The sequence below is a fragment of the Hydractinia symbiolongicarpus genome, chromosome 5 (assembly GCF_029227915.1).
Source record: "Hydractinia symbiolongicarpus strain clone_291-10 chromosome 5, HSymV2.1, whole genome shotgun sequence".
In the NCBI taxonomy this organism is placed as follows: Eukaryota; Metazoa; Cnidaria; class Hydrozoa; order Anthoathecata; family Hydractiniidae; genus Hydractinia; species Hydractinia symbiolongicarpus.
The window spans coordinates 6,359,052-6,378,935 of NC_079879.1; the positions used below are offsets into that span (position 1 = coordinate 6,359,052).

General features: G+C 33.4%; 2 protein-coding genes across 3 annotated transcripts; one reads left to right on the forward strand and one right to left on the reverse strand.

The window, feature by feature from the left end:
• Window positions 1-2,551: 2,551 nt before the first annotated feature.
• Window positions 2,552-9,088, reverse strand: LOC130644434 (ubiquitin carboxyl-terminal hydrolase 46-like). Its single transcript, XM_057450046.1, has 11 exons — window positions 8,931-9,088; window positions 8,721-8,789; window positions 7,595-7,808; window positions 6,971-7,051; window positions 6,139-6,350; window positions 5,224-5,300; window positions 4,300-4,383; window positions 3,960-4,092; window positions 3,276-3,340; window positions 3,114-3,192; window positions 2,552-2,841 (listed from the first exon to the last, which is right to left on the reverse strand). Exons 1-11 carry the CDS (start codon window positions 8,931-8,933, stop codon window positions 2,719-2,721), a joined length of 1,140 nt encoding a protein of 379 aa, XP_057306029.1. The 5' UTR covers window positions 8,934-9,088; the 3' UTR covers window positions 2,552-2,718.
• Window positions 9,089-14,268: 5,180 nt separating this feature from the next.
• On the forward strand, window positions 14,269-18,816 carry LOC130644435 (uncharacterized). Of its 2 annotated transcripts, none has more exons than XM_057450047.1 (2): window positions 14,269-15,542; window positions 16,715-18,816. In XM_057450047.1, the coding sequence occupies exons 1-2, from the start codon at window positions 15,293-15,295 to the stop codon at window positions 16,780-16,782; spliced, it is 318 nt and encodes a 105-aa protein (XP_057306030.1). In that variant the 5' UTR covers window positions 14,269-15,292; the 3' UTR covers window positions 16,783-18,816. The 2 variants fall into 2 exon arrangements, with proteins under 2 accessions (XP_057306030.1, XP_057306031.1); XM_057450048.1 differs by having other exon boundaries at window positions 14,270-15,542; window positions 17,386-18,816.
• Window positions 18,817-19,884: the final 1,068 nt, after the last annotated feature.

A 19,884-nucleotide genomic window follows, 5' to 3' on the forward strand; every position in this document is an offset into this window, starting at 1 on the left:
CAACGTCTCTACTTTATCCAAGATCTGGGAGTATTCATTCAGCCACTTTGGTTAATCCCCAAGATCAAACGACATGGTTAATGTAGAAACATCGCTATATTTAGAGACACCGTGAGAGTAGATTTATAACAGCGAAGATAGCTTAGGCTTTCGACATTCACATCCCTAATATCGTACGGCGTTCACTTCTTTAAAAGTCTTACGATTTTACGGTCTTATCTCCAAATTTCGGCATCTTTCTTTATTTTATAGTTTTCAGTTTCAACTAGCATTTGGTAATGAAGAGACCTATATAGTTGCATGCACAGCTGCCCTATTATTGGTGATGTGTTCCTGTTAGCAGAAACAACAATTTACCCGCCACCACAGTCTCCGCCCACACTTACATCTATCATACTCATCAAGTATATGTTCACAGTCATTGCATCGTTGATTCATCGCTTAATTCTATAGACCAACAAACCCATATCGTTCATTTGTGTCGGATGTCTTTGGATTTAAGAGAACCCTTTTTTGCGCATGTTTTTTCTTTTCTTAATTGGTGAATTATTATTATTTATTTATTTTTTTTCGATTATGCATTTATTTTCTCGATCGGAATTTTTTTTTATGTTTATAAAGAGGTTTAGTTTTCAATTCAAATTTTCTTTTCTGAATTCGAATTCATTTCGAGATTTAAATTCTCTTTTCTCAATTCAAATTCGTTTTTCTCGCTTTAAACTTTCTTTTCGATGACCCCTCTCGGCTCCCGCACCTAAAGGCATAAAATTTCAGGAAAATGACCAATAAACGCAGATTTCTTCTTGCGAAAATTTTTCCCTTAAATTAAGCAACTGTCTTGACGAGATTTTATAAGCTCCTTTCTATTAAATAAGAACCTGTCCGCCTTTTTTTAAACGGGCGCTATTTTGAGTATATTTTAAAATATCTCCATTGTCCGTGACGTTTGTCCTCAGGAAAAATGGAGAAGTGGGAAAACCGAAAATAAAAATTTTTTTTTAGTTTTTATTTTACTTTCCGTTTTTTTTTCTTCTGTTTGAACTACCCCTTTGGTTCTAAATAAGCAATTGTTTTTAAAAATCGTTCTGTTGTGCAGAAATCTAATAAGGGCCCCGATTGAAAAATCCAACTTTGTCCCCAGGGCTTGGTTAGGTTCCGTCAAATAAAAACCTTAGAAGTCCTAGAGGCAAGGATGCAGATGCCCCTTAAGAGGCTTAAAACTTTACGGTATATTCAAAACTATTTATGATGGACTTCTTCAATATCTCAAAAGGACCGGAAATTTGTACTAGATGGAGAATAGTTCTAGCCAACAAAATATGACATATGTTGGTTTAAGAAAAGGCAAACTCCAAGCGATGAAGATTGTCCATATACGAACAGATTTCACTTATGTATTCGGAAAGCTGCTTTTCTCAATATGTTATGGAAGATACCAACCTCGTCCCCACGACTATTTGCTTCTCAACGGCGCTGCGCTTACTGATAGTTCTGTAAAAGGTGCTGGGATCGAGCTTGGGAAGATACAAAGAAGCGTCACACCATGCAACGATTGATTCTTAAAAAATATTTTCTGCTTAATAAGATGTTAATAACCAACCTCGTTCCCAGGGCATATTGCCTTGTTGATGAAGTTGACAACAGCCACTCCGTAATTATAACGGCTCAAAGGCCACAAGACCCTGGGGACGAGGTTGGGTACTAACGGCTCTGATATTAGGCAACAATCCCTGGGTTGAGTTTCGTTGTTTCATAAACATAAGTTGATACTTGTAATATTAATGCCGATTTACACTTTGTGACAGAAACGCAAACGCAAGAGTATTTTCAAGAAAAAAAATAAGAAAACTGTGATAATTTGAAATAATATTTATAAAGTTACTGAAAACGCAATTTTTTGAAGATATGGCAAAAAGAAAACGAACCACTTTTAAAAGCAGGTTTATGCTGATTTGTTTACCATCGACCCCGCTACATTGTATTAAATTCCATTTTTTTTCATTGTACTTTATATATATTTTATATACATTAGACATATATCATTCTTCTACCATCCATTCTTTTGCATTTTTATGGTTAGTTTGAACATCACACATTTGCGTGTGTTGCTTTCGTCGCAAATGTGAACCAAGCCTCACCGTTGCACAATAACAAAACTTCTCAGAAGCGTTGTATTTATAGTTCCTTTAAGATAAACATGTGGATGTTTATCTTAGCATAACGTTACAGAAAATAATTTTAAATTTGTTAATACAATTTGGCTTTTTCCTTCCACCTTTTCTTACTCAACGTCGAAATAATTTTTGAGAACCCAATGCCAAGTTACTATAATAGTGCGACCTTGCAAATCTAGAACATCTTCTCTGAAAAGCCTATGGAATTATTACATTAAAACCAACGTGTATAATAAAACAGTGGAATTGCGCCCGCGGCTAAATATGGTGTCAATGAACTTCAGGTTCAAGGTCTGGAAATTGTTTGTTTTTTTTGTTATTTTTTTCACGATTAGTGAAACCGCGGAAGGCTTTTGGAGTGATAAACAATATTTAGCCATGTTGATTATGAGTATATTCTTAAAATAAAAAAATGTTTCAAATTATTATACAACATTTTATGATCTATATTTTCTAGATGTCCGATCATTTCTTATGCGAAATAGAAATTCCCACAAACAAAAGCCTTCAGCAGAAAACATCATGTCTATGTGTGGAAGTTAGGTTACAAGGTGTGCATATCTCGAATCTTCTTTGATTCGTAAAACAAAATATATCCACATTCCGAATTCTTCTGTGCGTCTGTTGTTAATCCAAAGAAATCCTCTAAAGAGCGAGCTTCGATTTTCTATAAGGAAAACAAGGTTTTGTTTACTATCACGCCCCAAGGTGCTTAAACGTCAATTTCAAACATGTGTTATATCTGCGTTTAGCTTTTCATGCGTTTAATTGCGTCTTATATGAAGCACCTGCTATTAGCATCACTTAGCGTTAAAGTGCGTGTTCGCTAAACGCCAATCCAATAGGATACAGCAGTATATCTTATCCAACAGGATATACCAGTGACGGCTAACCCTAACAATGGTAATAAAAAAATAAAATAAACAAATAAAAAATTACTTCGACTATATCATCATCAAAAAGCAACCAGAAGCCATGACTCTTGACAATTGCGATATAATGACCACGATTGGGTCCACTAAAACGGAAAGAAAAACCATGTCATTTAGTATGGCATTCAGCAGTGGTGTGTGGTAAATTAAGAATAGATAAAAATTACACCTTCCACAATGAACAACAACTGCAGCTAGATCATACATTCGATCGTGATTTATTGCATCATCGGACTAAATAAACGGTGTCCGAAACATAGATTATTGTATGCAGAAATATTAAGTAACGTATATAACGTTTAGTGTCGCTGAAGTAGTAACAATAATAATAAAATCTTCAGTATGGGACAATAATTTTTCCTTATTCATTCCGTCGTTTTTTTTTAAGCTCCTTGAATATAAAAATGAATAGAGTCATTTTTCTGCAGAGTCAGGATTTTTTACATAACCAAAGTTATTTCGGTGGTGGCGTCACTTCGTAAATTCAGTATCAAAAACATGGTTTGAAAAATTCAAATTAATCCTCCAAGGGTGACTTTAAAGATTCTTGCGGCGACAATTTTTTCCAAAGTTTTCAGAGTCGACCCTAAAATTGTTCTATTCAATCTTCAAAGTTGACTGGTGTTCACATACTTTTTAGAAACCATAAACTATACAAAACATTTTATTTTAATTAAATGTTTGAATAAGCCACAAAACCTTCGATTGATTCGAGGCTTGTTGATGGAAGTGAGGTTGCATCATAATCTTTGGCATTGCTAAAAACGCAGTGCTCGTGTGCATGTTCTGAGTAGGACCAGAAACGTAACAATTTCAAGCAGTTTGTTGAATAAAAAAAACTGGACGAACTTACCGTATTAAATAACCTTAACTGAAGAGGAAATGTCACTCGGTGAGAAAGTTTTGTAAAGCGTTGTTGTTGTTCGACATATTTAAACCGTTTCAAATGCAACGCTAATATTTGTGGAAGCTTTTTCACCTTCATCCTAAAAAGAATGAAATGTAGAAAGTTATGTAACGAATCTCCCATATTGTGCTGCTTGTTGTGTCAAAATATCGCAAAAATATACTTTCCTTTAAAAAACGAGAAATAGTGCAATTATAATTTTGCAAAAACTTATCACATAAAAGCACCGTAGACAACAAACATACAAAACAGACTGTCAAAAACGTTCCACCCCAAAATGTCATACCTCTTCTGAGCTTCCTGTTTGCTTCCACAAACTTCACAAAAATATTTTTGTTCACTACATAAAGTTTCAGTGCAGGAGAAATTTCTAGAAGAAAAAAATCAACACACGTTTCCTAAAGTACATGCTTTTTTAAAAATATTGGAATTATATTGTTTTTATTTTTAAATCTTAATCAGTAACGTTGAATTGGTGTGTATATATATGTTTAACATAATCCGACCTGGGAAAGTGCTATATTTTCGTGGCATTGTTATTATTATGGTCAAAGAAATCTATTTCGGGAAGGTATATATATTTTGACATGGTAAAATAAATTTACTTCGCCAACGAGAAAATTTCTTATTTAAAGGGGGTACGAACCGGTTAAAATCCTCACATTCCGTATATCCCACGCACATATTAAAAATCCGGCAAACGCGTTTTGCGCAATGAACAGACCAGCGCACTTTGCTCGCTAGTTCAATATTTTTTTCAAAAAGTATATTACAAAGAAATATCTCAGCGAGACTCATTATGGATAAAACATGACCAAAGCTGGAGAAGATAAAAATTCTATATATATCTATATGTTCGAGTTTGTAAATTACATACATGCCGGAAAAATAGCCAGTTTGTTTTTCGCCGCCATCAGCTCGACTTTCGTGAAGTCACTAAAGTCGAAAACTTACAGTCGTTCCGTAGCCCCTTTAAAATCTCTATACGATCAAAGTTTTTGTTAAAGTTCTGCAACGTTTCGTTTCAATACTTTTGATAAGAAAGCTCGTTTTTACTCGATTGATGAATCGTTTCTAGATGGCAAGTCTATCATATCATTGCTCATCCGTGTCGACATCTTAATCAAAAATGAATTGCCAAAGAAAATACAGAAAACTAACTCATATTTTGTTTAAACATGAGAATTTTCAAATACGTATTTTTACTTACTTCAGGCAATAAGTGATAGATGTATTTTGTTCAACGTCAACGGATATGTCGAGAAATTTCTCATCCTTACTGCTCACCTAAAGGAAAAAGATGCGCACTTAAACAACAAAGAGTACAACGTCAACGACAACTATTGTGACGAGTACTGCTACGACGACGACAACGACGACGACGACGACGACGACGACTAAAATGTGTTAAAGTTAAAAAAAAAAATTTAAAACATGCTTTGTCTCAGTGAATAGCCAGAACAAGGATGGCCACCTACGCAACCTGTTCCTTGGCTATCATGCATTTTTGACGTCATAAATTGAAATTGCTAGTCAAGCAAATATTCTGACAAAAACACCTTCATAAACTATTAAAGGCTCAAATTTAATAAAAACACAAGAACATTTAGCGTTGCCAGAATAATAATAATAATAAAAAACGTACGCTAAGCATAGTGTATTTTGAGCATAAATATGCTTATTCAGCCTCATTTTGTGCGTATGCTTTTTATTCTCAGCCAAGATATGCTTATCAACTATATGCTTACAAATAAAGTGTATACTGTCTTTCCAGAGCATTTAAGGCCAAGACATCGTTAAAATTGAGTCTTGTATTCTATCACACAAATATTTTTCGTCAAGAAAGTTAAACGTTTCTGTTCAACTCTAAAATGTTTTTAATTTTAGTAAAGGACGTCCTTGCCATAGCATTATACCAACAATTTAAAAACATTTAAGGCCGAAACTTTATGAAAACACGCAAAAATATCCAGCCTTGGTAAAATAATAGACATTCTAGGAAAAACATATCTTAACATTAAGCAAAAGTGTATCAAGTTGACAGGACAAGTATGCATGTTTCAGGGACGCTGCGTATATAGATACGCTTCTCAAAGAGTTACAAACTTGATAAATAATTACATACAGTTTCACAGCACAAGCATCTCGTTTCGTTCGTTAAAATTCCTTCGAATATATCATGCACCCACGTAGGTTCAGGCTGACTTTTGTTTCCATAGGTTGAATGTGAAGTGGAGGTAGCCGTGGAATAACCAGAGCTTGAACTTGTTTTGCTACCCACACTACTGGCACTATCTAGACGTTCACGCTCTTTATCTTTTTCTCTTTGTTTGTCACCTAAGCACAAAAATTAAATTACTATGGATTTTAGATTTTAGAATGCATAATAACTATATTCATAACAAAAGATCAATAGAGTGCAGTCAATAGAGTAATCGCTTAGTGAGTGAGAAATTATGAGCTCAAGGCCAGCTTGATCCATCATCTTTGCCGCATTACTCCCCTTTCATAATAAATTTCAATCTAAGCATGTGCAGACATGTTTATATTATTTCGCATTGTTCTTAGTAATTACTAGATCTGCTAGATAAGATTGTGGAAGTTCAAAGATACAAAAATTTAACGTGTCAATTATTATATTTAACATTATATTATAAACAGATATTACATGTTCTATTGTTGACTATTGTAGATTATCGTAGAGACACATATATACTTTGTTTTTAGCTGCTATTACTCTGGATAATTAAACATCTTTAGCTTAGAATGGTTTCCTAACTTGGAAAATTTTTATTTCATCTTAAAAGCACTTCTGACATGCTTAATTAAACTGATTATATTTATGTCAGCAAGCAAGATGGTGAACCAAAGAATTTATTTAAAATTTGCCGGCAAACTCTCGTTAAAAAACAGTGCGACAGAAGAAGATTCAAAAAATACACATGCAAAGAACTTACTTTGTAGAAGATCAGCAACGGTGTTGAGCAAGTAGTTTAAAAATTCGTGTGCATCTTGTTGCATGTAATTGTCAAATAACTCTATAAAAATCAAAAAATAAGCTATAATCTTTAAATAACAAATATTTTAATTTAAATTAAAACATGCCCAAACAAGTTTTGATTGCAAAAAAACATTTTTGTTCACAGTTTTTCTTATAGGTAGTACCCTTTTCTGGGGTCAGACTATAGTTTGGTGAAGGGTAGAGGCTGTTATAAGTCTTCAAATTTTAAATTAGTTGCTTAGCACACAGTACTGGCATCAAGAACTCTATCTTGACCTTTGTATCCTGTTCGTCGGTAGTGAACAAACACACACAAAAATTCTCACAAGCACTATGTTGCTTCTGAAAAGATTTTTACCAAAGAGTACAACTGCAAAAGTTGGTAACTAAAGAAAAAGTGTTCAGGGGACGGAGGCTAAATTTTTAGCCCTATTTGTGACTAGATACTAAACAACTTGCTTGGATTATAAAAAAAATAAGTATATATCTGATGACAAAAAGATATTTTGATCAAAGCATTTTTAAAACCTTGCAAGAATTCTAATTTGCTTAATAAAAAATATGAAAATATATAACTTACCATTTTCCTTCCTAAGTCTACTAACAAATTTCTTTGGTGCAATAACACCTGTTTTTCTTTTTTGTGTAGCAATATTATTAAATAGATCAGCCAGACAAGTTAACAGGTTCTCCTTTCGTTTGTGCAATGGTTTATAGGACAATACTTTTTCACGAAACGGTCTGCAAAAATATAAGGCCTGAAGCACTGAGTTGCAGTAACAGGTATTGCCAAACTGAAATTTAAAAAAACATCAGTGTTATACCATTCTTTATATGGGATGTGAAAAGGTTCACTAGATCTAATCAATTAGATTGGGTTTTAACATACAAAAGCCAATTTTTGGTCATTCTTCGATTTTTTATACAAGTTCTAGAATATGCTTTTATTTTTTAAAGGTTTTCTGTATAGAAGAATTGCTGGGCATTTGATAAAGGGATGCGTTTATTATTTTACAAAAATGCTAATTCCGCAACAATAGAGGTTTTAGTATTCTTTATACTAAATTCAATTATCTTGTAAAAACCTGACAAAGCAACTTTGTTGATTTAAAATACAGGTTTAATAAAACCTTAGGCGGAGAGAGGCAGATCAGGCAGACAGATGTAGTTTAAAATGTGCTATTATCATTCTACAGCATGCCTGCATAATGAGATAATTCATGTGGGGGCCCACCAAGGCCCTGAAAATGATATTTACACATTTCAGGAGTTTGCACTTTAAACATTAACAAGTGAACTTTGACAAGTTTAAACTTTGACAAGTTAAAAATGTGTGAGTCTATATAGAAATAGCCTACGCAATTATTTTCTCAACATATTTTTACCAAGATTGTAAATATAAGAAGTTTTTAAAGGTGCTGATCACACTTCTAGCATGTTAGAATTGTGAAATAATTTAGAAAAATAGGGTCATGCTGGCACCAGCCACTATTATATCACATTTTAAGAGTTTGAATCTACAAAAAAACTCAAGTCTTTAATATAAACATTGACAAATGTACCTTAAGAGGTTTAAAATACACAATCTGTATGGTAATAGCATCTACATATGCAATTAAATGCAGGGGTGAGTTTGGAATTATGCTGCTTTTTCTCAATATATAATTTGCGAAGGCTTTTAATTTTACCATTTAAGTAAGTCTTACATTAACTAGACCATAAAAATGCTCATTGACTGGACCAATGTCTTGCTCTAATGAAGATGTACTTGCACCCTATGGAGAAATAATAATAATTGCACATCTCATAAACCTTCAAATGCACATGACAGAAAGGAGTACAGTCATTTTTTCTTCTAATTATGTGAAACCATATTTTTTTAAGTTTTTATCAGTTTGAAATTGCAAAGCACTTACCATGATTCTATGTCACCATCTCTTTCAAGTTAAAACTTTAACCAATTATAACATGTACAACAATTATTGTAATAATAAATCTAAATTAAAATTGATTAGAGCAAGCAAGCATAACCACGCCTTCTAAGGTCTCAAAGTGTAATTAAGAATATATTACAACACTAAAACATTTCCATAATAGATGTGATGACAGAGCAATAACCCCCCTCCTTGTTCACAAATTTGTAGTAGCGAATTCAATATTATTTTACTCTTCATTGGCAAGGAGAAAATGACCATGATGAAAAACATCAAACAAGCAAGATTTTTTTTATTTCATTTTTGAGACTGACAAGAGAAGGAGGGGGTAGGGGTGAATGACAATGGTGGCCTATATTAGGTAGGTTAGTAGGTTAACCCATTTGTGGCTCATCACATGCTCAGCATAATAAAATTAATTAGCTTGGCATAATGACCGTTTACTACTAAGTACTTATCTGGCTTGATTTCTTCACCCGTGATAATTTGATTAGATGGGTTGACTGGGCTCATATAATATATATTAATTTGTTGAGTCAGTGCTGAGTTGAAAATCAAAAAGCATGAGCACTGCAGATCAAAACAAAAACCATCATGTTACCATTGCAAGCATGTATCAGGCCTTATGCACACAATCCACAATTAAAATTTTTGTGATAGTATCATTATCCCAATTAGTCACAATGGTTTGTGATGTTAATATTGAATCATAATTTTTCTGTACTTTCTAATGATATAATAGGTGTTTAAAACAGAAATATTTTGTTTGCTTTTCTGAATCATCAATTTTTCAATTATTTGGATAGCAAAAAATCTTCATATGGGGCACATTTAAACAAATGAACCCTAAACACAAAGACCACGTGACTGAAATAGCAAATTTTAACTTCTTGTCCGCAATAGCCAAAAAAAATATTTTCACAATAAATTTTTTTAAGAATACAAGTGTCTTAAGTCTTTTTAATGATTTACAACGTTTTTTTCGCATTCTATGTTTCCGGTCTGTTAATTTTCAAAAAATCTACAGATTTATTTTTGCTTTTTTTAAACCCTTTTGAAAAAGTTACACCATTTTCCCTTTTGCCTTGACCCTTTATTAAGAGACTGGAGAATCTTCTCAATTACTAAGCTATCAATTTCAAATTTCATTTAATGCATCCTTGAACATTGTAAATAGATTAAACAACTGGTTTCCATATTTGTTAATGTTCAAAACAGGAATGGCTAAAAATTTCTAAAATCTTTTAATAGGAATGGAACATTAATAAAAAACATCTCACAAAAAGGTCACATTATAAAACCAAGATGTTAGATGAAAAATTCCACTCAATGGATCAAACATCAAATTTTTACTTATTTTATTAATACAATTTTTTTCTCCTTTTTTGAAAAATGTGAAAATCTACCGATACACAAACCAATCAAACATTTTATCAAACACTATGAAATTTAAATGTTTGATGAAATGTTTGATCGTTTATGTGTCTACCTTAAGGAAATGATCACTGGAAGGATGGAGCAATGCTGCAAGTGAAAAAAAATTTCCTTTGTATTATTTCAAATGTTTTAAAAATTGGCACACTTGACCAACATGTTGGTTTGTATGGGTTAGGTTTGAAAATATTCAGAAAAAACAATTTACACAGTCAGTTTTATGATAAAAACACGTTGTTTTTTATCATTCACTTGCATCTGGCCATTCCACAGATTTTTGTCAAAGTATTTAAGAAAAATCTTTTTGTTGCCATTTTATAGATCAATTGGAAATATAGGGTACCCCAATTGTAGTAGTGTTTGGGGTGGTAGTTTTATTCTACAGACCAGATAATTATGTCCCCTCCTTTTCTGCTGACTTACAGCTTTGTAGGTAGAAATATGCTTCCACTAACGATGTGTTAGTAATACTGAAATGGCTGCCAGTGCAAGAGCGTGTAAATTTATCGATACTAAAACTGGCACACAAGGTGTTGTATGACGAATGCTCACCTGAATACCTTACACTGAAATGGTACAAAAATGGTCGAAGCCTGCGATCTGATGCAGAAAACAAAAATAAACTACAAAGCGACACATTCCGAAAAACGTTTATGGATTGCCCATCAGCGTTGTTTAATGATCTTCCTGGCAATATTCGTTCCGTTGTCAACCATAAAGAATTTATCAAAAAAGTCAAATTATTTTTACACGATAGTGCTTTGTGCAAACTTTTATCCAAATAATGTGAATAACTCTATGCATGTAGGCTACCTATTTCCCTCCATCTTTTCATTATAGTTCTACCTTTTTTGTGTGTCCTTACATGGTGCCATCTATTTATTTATTTTTAATTAGTCTCTTCTTTTTTTTTTTTTTTTTTTTTTTTTTTTTTTTTTTTTTTTTCTTGTTCAATGTGTCTACTTACTCTACCGGCACCATTTCGTACTCTGTGAGCCCATTTATTTCATTATGCACTTAGATTCAATATATTTTTTTTACTGATCTTATAGATTTTATAGATTGTTATAGTTTTTATTTTTTTGTAGGCAGAAGAACCATTTGTAAATTATGGATGCCAAATATATGTTTAATAATAATAATAATAATAATAATAAAACCATCTAATAAGATTCACACTGAATGGTTTCTATAGCAATAATTTTCAAATGCAAAGAGCTAGAAAACAAGACTTCCCTCATGCAAGCTTCTTATTGCAAGTCTTTTGATTATGAAGTCAACTGGTTGTAATACACATGCAGAAATCTTTCTATAAAATCACACCATAATATTGCCAATCTTTGTGTACAGAGTGATCAACTTTACACAGCAGCTCAGTTTTGCAAGAAATGGTGAAGTGGCATAATGTATCTGGTCAGTCAAATTATGCAAAATTTAAATATCATGGTGCTATAAGTTAAAACACAAAAGGTTTATAAAGGGGAAACATGATTTTAACAACTGGGTGTAAAATTCAGTTTGTTAAACCAAGTTAAAAGTCGTTATATTCGTGCAAAATCAGCCTGTAGCTTCAAATATATATATAAAAGCCCAACAATTGGGTTACCCCTCATGTTTTCAATTAACTCCTATTTCATCACTTTCATGTGAAAAGTATACAAGTATGTATGAAGTGCAGCAAAAAAGAAAATACTGATAAAAAGGTTTTATTTATTTATTTATTTACTTGATGAATGTTTTACAAGGATGGCCATTTCAGGCATTACACAGTCTGTTTTATCAACATGGGTCCTTGAAATAAATAGGATAAAAAATATTAGTAACAATAAAATAATAAAATGTAAATGTACAATAAAAACGGTGAGTATTAAACAGCAGAAACGTCTAAAATTCTATAGCTAGATAGCTAGCTAGATGAATCTAGCTAGCTAGATAAAGCAAAAAAAATTTCTATATGTTTTTTGTAAAACATTTACCAGACCATATTAAACTAAAAGATTTTACTAGATTTATCTTTCCATATAAACTTGCAGCTCATCAATGCCAGTTAACACACACATGAGAGAGTGTGATTTGCAAAATTATTTCTAGCTAAAAGATCTGGCTAGCAATGATGATCAGCTTTAAAGCCGATTTTTAAAGTCCTACAAAACATATTGTTTTGATACGAGTCAAATTAAAAATTAAACAGGTCGCATATAGCTTGTCCTAAGATCAACTTTCTAAAAGGAAAATAAGGAAAGGAAAGATACAAATCGTTGTGTTGTGAACTCCGCTCGCTTCTCCGCTGCCATATTGAGTTGTCTTAAACTTTATGGTAAGTCGTCCACGTATTACTTCCTGAATATAAAGGAGATATAGTATTCAACATGTGTTAGACCTATGTACCTTCCCAAGCCTTGTGGAGATAATGATGTGCTATTCTCCATAAAGCACAAGTGTAGTAGCCTGTAGTAGAGCGTTGTAGAATGTATTTCTCTGTAGTAAAGCGTATTTCTCTGTAGTAGAGTGTAGTAGCCTGTAGTAGCTTGTAGTAGAGTGTAGTAGCTTGTAGTAGAGTGTAGTAGAGCGTATTTCTCTGTAGTAGAGCGTATTTCTCTGTAGTAAAGCGTATTTCTCTGTAGTAGAGTGTAGTAGCGTGTAGTAGAGCGTAGTAGCGTGTAGTAGAGCGTAGTAGAATGTATTTCTCTGTAGTAAAGCGTATTTCTCTGTAGTAGAGTGTAGTAGCCTGTAGTAGCTTGTAGTAGAGTGTAGTAGCGTGTAGTAGAGCGTAGTAGAATGTATTTCTCTGTAGTAAAGCGTATTTCTCTGTAGTAGAGTGTAGTAGCGTGTAGTAGAGCGTAGTAGCGTGTAGTAGAGTGTAGTAGAATGTATTTCTCTGCAGTAAAGCGTATTTCTCTGTAGTAGAGTGTAGTAGCCTGTAGTAGCTTGTAGTAGAGTGTAGTAGCTTGTAGTAGAGTGTAGTAGAGCGTATTTCTCTGTAGTAGAGCGTATTTCTCTGTAGTAAAGCATATTTCTCTGTAGTAGAGTGTAGTAGCGTGTAGTAGAGCGTAGTAGCGTGTAGTAGAGCGTAGTAGAATGTATTTCTCTTTAGTAAAGCGTATTTCTCTGTAGTAGAGTGTAGTAGCCTGTAGTAGCTTGTAGTAGAGTGTAGTAGAGCGTAGTAGAATGTATTTCTCTGTAGTAAAGCGTATTTCTCTGTAGTAGAGTGTAGTAGCCTGTAGTAGCTTGTAGTAGAGTGTAGTAGCGTGTAGTAGAGCGTATTAGAATGTATTTCTCTGTAGTAAAGCGTATTTCTCTGTAGTAGAGTGTAGTAGCCTGTAGTAGCTTGTAGTAGAGTGTAGTAGCGTGTAGTAGAGCGTAGTAGAATGTATTTCTCTGTAGTAAAGCGTATTTCTCTGTAGTAGAGTGTAGTAGAGCGTAGTAGAATGTATTTCTCTGTAGTAAAGCGTATTTTTCTGTAGTAGAGTGTAGTAGCCTGTAGTAGAGTGTATTTCTCTGTAGTAAAGAGGCGTTCATAATGGTCTCGCACTATATACAAACGAAAAATTATCGTGACATCTTCGCACAAAGAGATTCTTATCAGTACATCACTTGTAGTTGGTAGATAAGCAAGGGATGATGGCCGATTCGCCAGTGGTCATCATAATATCAGAGACAAAGAAACAAATTTAGCAGACACGCCTAAATATTCATTTTCAATTTCACATCCTGTGTTTTACTGCGCTTACCCAACGAGACATGATCCGTTTGTTTGAGCCTTAGAGAATACATTACAAGCAATGTATGTCCTAAATACCATGAGTGTTCACTATTATGCTTTGTATTCATACATCAATCGTCAATTCCTCACAAGTTACTTTGGGGAGATATTAATTTTGCTCTTGATTGTTGAATGTCTAGTTGCGGTTTTATAAAAGAATAGTCGAAATTTCTATCTTTGAGCTGGAACGTGAACAACCAGTGTGTAATGTCATCCATACTTCATAATTTTCAAGTGCAGAAATTGTTACTTTAAAATTGCTCTACCGTGTTTAGTATTTGCGAAAACACTACAAAAGTCTTCATGGAAAAAATAAATGAAGCCTTTTCAATGTAGTTTATATGTTCAAACGCAATTCATGATAGCCGTTCACTGGGTGAAGCAAAACTAAATTTGGATATGTTTACATCCTACAAAGAGCTTTTTCTCAGTAAATCAAGTGTAGTTGGCAGATAAACAAGGCATAAACGTTGATTTGCCAGTGTTCATCATAATATCACATACAAAGAAGCAAATTTAGGAGACCCGTCTAAATATTCCTTTTCAATTTCATATCTTGTGTTCTTCTGCGCTCACCCAACGAGTTCGAAATACCCTCAATGCTCAATGAACAAATACAACTGGTAAACGAGACGGAAGACAACCCATTTATCCCAGATGCCGGAGGAAATGATTGATGCGGCTCCCTTAGAGACGATCGTAGACGAGGACGAAGAAGGCAATAGTGATATTGAGATCGATTAGTGTTTGTTTTTATTATACTTTTAGAAATATATGTTGTGTTTATTAAAATTGTTGTTTTTATTTTTTAGCACACTAAGACTTTTGCATAATTTTATAAGTCCCCCCATTTAACCCCCCGCCACGCCCCTCCCAAATAAGCCCCGTCCCCCAAAACCCATTTTGACAAATAAGCCCCCAGGGGCCTAATCGATCATTAACGGTAGACGTAATAGATCTTTCACGGTTGCGCAAAGCATTCTGGGTAATCACTATGACAAAATACAACACCGCTGCTAGCAGGGATGCGAAGTTTATGTGGTGGCGTGGTTTTTCTGTTTATACAAGTTAATTTTTAATCAATTCTTGTATATTTTACACAAAAAAATTAATTAAAAAAGCTAAAAAGTTAAATCAAGTGAGCTTGATGGCTTCGGTTAAAGATATTAAATGTTTGCAGAATTTTTTAGAACTTTCTATGGCTGAATTTCAATTTTTCCTTTCCCAGCGTGGGCTTCCAACATCTGGATCACATAGAACGTTGGCTGTAAGAGCTCTGATTGCTCATGAGCAAAAAGTAGAAGTAAAAGCCACTGCTGAACATACAATTTGCTTCTGCGTAACATGCAAAAAGACATTTGATTCAGACGAAGAGCTGACTTGGAATGTTTGGAAGGGTAAGTCGGTTTAAAATAACTGAAACAAATACCCTTTTTGGTTGGTTCGTTTTTTAACGTAATTTCGAACGTTTTCTTCTCCCTTTAAAATTTGAACTGTACATTCTAATTTAAGTAGTTGTGGATTAAAATTTGCCATACACTCAATTATAGTGCCGTATTTTTCCTGCGCGCGCAGAAATTGAGGTAACTTTTCTCAGTCAGGGATAACCGCAAATTAGGCTATGATAGTCTAATTAGTCTACGATAGCCTATTTAGGCGATTTATCTATCCTAATTAGGCTATCAACATGGTTTTTGCTGCCTATCGCTGTTCTGTTACATAGTCGCAATGATTTTATTAGCTAAAAACATTCTATAGAACCCCTTTTTGATGGTCCAAATATATTTTTCTTTATTATTTGCGCTGTCAGAAGATATAGCGTTTAGTTTGTTTTGATTTAGAACGCATGCGCTGTGATACGGCTTCTTTGTTTTACGGCCACGGTTGCTTCTGAACAAAGGCTAAATTTCCCGCGCGCATATTTTTAACATGGTGGCGCATAGCCTAAATAGACTATTTCTCGTCTAATTAGCCGATCCAAAGACTTTTGACGTATAATTTTTAGTTCCGCAAAGCAAATTACATGAAATTTTACTTGACCAAAGACGACTTGACAGGCCACTGGATAGCCAAAAAAACATGGCGCAACTATACGTCGTTTCCGTTATATTTAACAAAGAAGATAGCAAATCGCCTAAATAGGAGATACTCGCCTAAATAGTCTATGAAAAATCTCCTAACTAAGCTACTAGCCTAATTTGGCGTGATAGCCTAATTTGCGGTTATCCCTGACTGTTTCTGATTAGTTTGTTTACATTTTTACCTCCATTTCTGCAAGCGCATCGGGCATTACATAATCACTTAGATGCGTGCGCAAGTAAATATCAGGACTGTGATTCCATGTATTGGTATTCCATCTAATCATGTGCAAAATTTGATTGTTGTTTTAAAGATGAGAATAGATTTCAGCTATAAAATGGCTACTGACCGGTTTTGATTCTGCCCTGTAAAATACAAAGCCATTTGTCAGGGGCACAGACCTCACAAGCTTGGTCTGTACTTTTGAGCCAGGCTTTGTATTTCACAGTACGTTATCAAAACCGGTCAGTATTTATTTATTAATGATTAGGCGGACGTCAAATTTTGAGTTATCATTCGCCGATCTACCAACCGACTTTATTTTTGGTGCTCAAATGACTCTAACACCAGATATTTGTGACGTCCGCCTTATGTAATTTGGATGCCAGCTATCGTTCAAAGTGTTTCCACTCTTTGAAGGCTTGAAATGCATAAAGAACTGTCAATTCTGAATTCCAGCTTGTATTAAGGCTTTCGGTGGTAAGGTAGCTGTATATTTATTTTTACTATAAAGCCAATGTTTAGCTAGCTACTAATAAAAAGCCTGTAATTAGTAAGTTAAAAAGAACACCCACTGTGCTGAATGATAAAAGATAAATGGGCTGTGGTATTTCTTTTGAATAAACTTCACTTCTTTTATTCTGAACTTCTGGTAACCAATTAAACCGGGGCTATGGTAACATTCAGATTCACTCACCCATGTTGAATCTCCGTCAAGAGGAATCGAGCCCCGGTCAGAGTACGAGAGCTATAACCACTAATCTACGGCCCCACAAGTAACCTCGAGATTTCCTCCTTTACACAAACCAGGGTTTCAAATAACCTGGAAAATACTTAAACTTGAAGTATAGACCTATATTCTGAAATTTTAAAAGTAAATCTTAATTATTACGATACACAACATTACTACAATATATCATTGGCTATCGGTTGTCTTTTCAGAAATGGAAAAGGATGCAGCCTGAAAGGAAAGCTGAAATATTGAGGTATCAGAAAATATCTATAAAAATAATTCGATGGCTCAAAAGGTTTGACTCACTGATGGTATGACAATACTGGGATCTATTAAAGATTAAAATTGAAGAGCCGTCCAGGGCCTCAATCTTGACAGTCCCACCAGGGAATCAGAACTAGAGATCAAGACTATCACTGTATAACATATGCACATTTTACCAGGAATTCCATGAAAAAAACAACACGCATGAATCTATATTGGAGAATTTGCGCATCCAATTTTTTAATTTTTAGTATTCACTTATTGAATGGTTTAAAAGTGTTAAATATATTAACACATTGTTTTGTCGGTAGAAGTAACCTATAGCAAATATATACTGCAGGAATACATGACAAAGGGAGGGCTATGTCGTACGATGTTGTATTCACTGCAATCATCTACTATTTCGTTTGCCGTGTCAATCCGCCCCTCAACATGGCCGCAGATTATCTTTTCACAGCAGGTTATATTTTCTCGTAACGATTGTGTTCCTTGCTAAAAGACATTCTTTTTTAAACTCTAATTCCATTTCAATCTTTTGCTCCATACAATTCTTTTTTTCGTGGGCAAGATGCATGTGCATTGATGTTTTAAAACAGATGATCATTCCAATTTATTTTAAAAAAATTTATAATTTGTTAGGATTTGTGCATTTAATGTTTACAAAATCAAGATTTTTAATTTTAAAAATGTTACCACAAGATTTTTAGTTCCGTAAATTCTCAGTGATCTGCTGTTATAAGACCAAAAAATAACTTTTTGAGGAAAATGATGATAATAGGTATAATTTACATATAAAAATTGATTCTTTCCAGTATACAATTTTTGGCAACAATAACTTACGCTGTTGATTGTCATAATACTTATTACAGCCATTCATTGGAAAGCCATGCTATTAATGGTACACATTAACTGTGGAAATTTCCTATTAAAAAGTTTAAATTGGTGTTGTTGTTTTTTTTAATTATCTGCTGAATAATAATTTTATAAAAAGATTAAAAAATAATTTTTTGAGGAAAACGTTAGTTTTTAAAATCTGATGTGGTGGAAAAGTAGGCCAGGGTTGATTTTTTATATAAAGAGAATATTTTTTTAAATATAATTTCCACCAACATGAAATGCAGCTAATTCCATACTAAATACATGTTCTGAAAGAGCTGGCACATTTATATTTATTTTTGAAAAAAAGAGACAGTGTACGTCATCTATTCAAAGATATCTGAGTTAAGCATATAATTATATTTCTGTAGCCTGAGCTAGATTGAATTTTGTTAATTATTTTGAGTAAGCTTATTTTTTAAAGAAAGACAAATAGTGCTGTGTGTTCACTTTAGTAGTAGGAATACTTTTTGCCACTTGAAATACAATTGATCCGAAGATATTTTTTGTCTTGTATGAAAGAAATTTGGACAATACTTTAAGGCAAGAACTTCTATTGTTCTTTGCTCACGTGATCATTATTGGGAAATCTTTTCTTCTTTAATGTTAGATGGGGCCATGCTGGCTTTATGCATGCATATTGGTTGATTTTAATTCGGGTTGCACTGAAAAATTATTATATAAAAAACTCAATTTTAATATCTCAAAGAAAACTTAGTTAAAGGAGCACTCCAGTGAAAAAAAAATATTTAAAAAAAAAATGTTATATAAAACATAGAATCGGATAATTCTCTTCATGAAAAAGACTTTACAAAGCTACAGCCACACGACTTCGAACCTCTTCTGTCTCACAAGGGAGAAATTAATAAAGATGCAAAGTGATGAGGTGTCTTTTACTGGCTCAAGCAACGTTCTTAGCAAAATATTTTATTTTTTTAAGAAATAAATATACTTAATCGCTTTTTTTAACATTCTTTTCGTCAAAAAACTTTATCATTTGCTTCATTAAAAAATCTTTCATACTTTACAAGCCAATTTATTTTTTTTACAGTTCAGCAATATTTTTCCTCTGCACGCGCTTTTTTTGCGCACAAATGTAAACAAATTTTATGTAACGTTGAAATTTTCTCCGTGATGGAGGACCATTGAAATGCGTGATATAAAATCAAATAATGTTCGGGTCTAGATAAGTTGGTAAAACGGGGTATTATTATTGTATAAATAAAAATCAATCTTATGATTATGGTAGGTCATAAATGTGTTGCAGAAGCTACTGACTTACAAGTGGTTGTTTTGACAAAGCTGTTTTAGAAACTGCATTATCAGCATTACATGCAGCCGTTATAAAGTTACAAAGATTGAAGAAAATGGGTACATTTACCCCCTGAAAATACTTGGCATGTCCTTCCATCAAAAAAGCTTCTTTTTTGAAAAACAAAGAATAGAAACTTGAGCGCTACAAAAGATACATGTGTAACTAGAAAGCTTTTTTGTCGGTGTTTGTATTGGAAATTCGTATAATGTTCTCTTATTTAATATAAAAATGTACAAAACGTTATTTGGTTGAG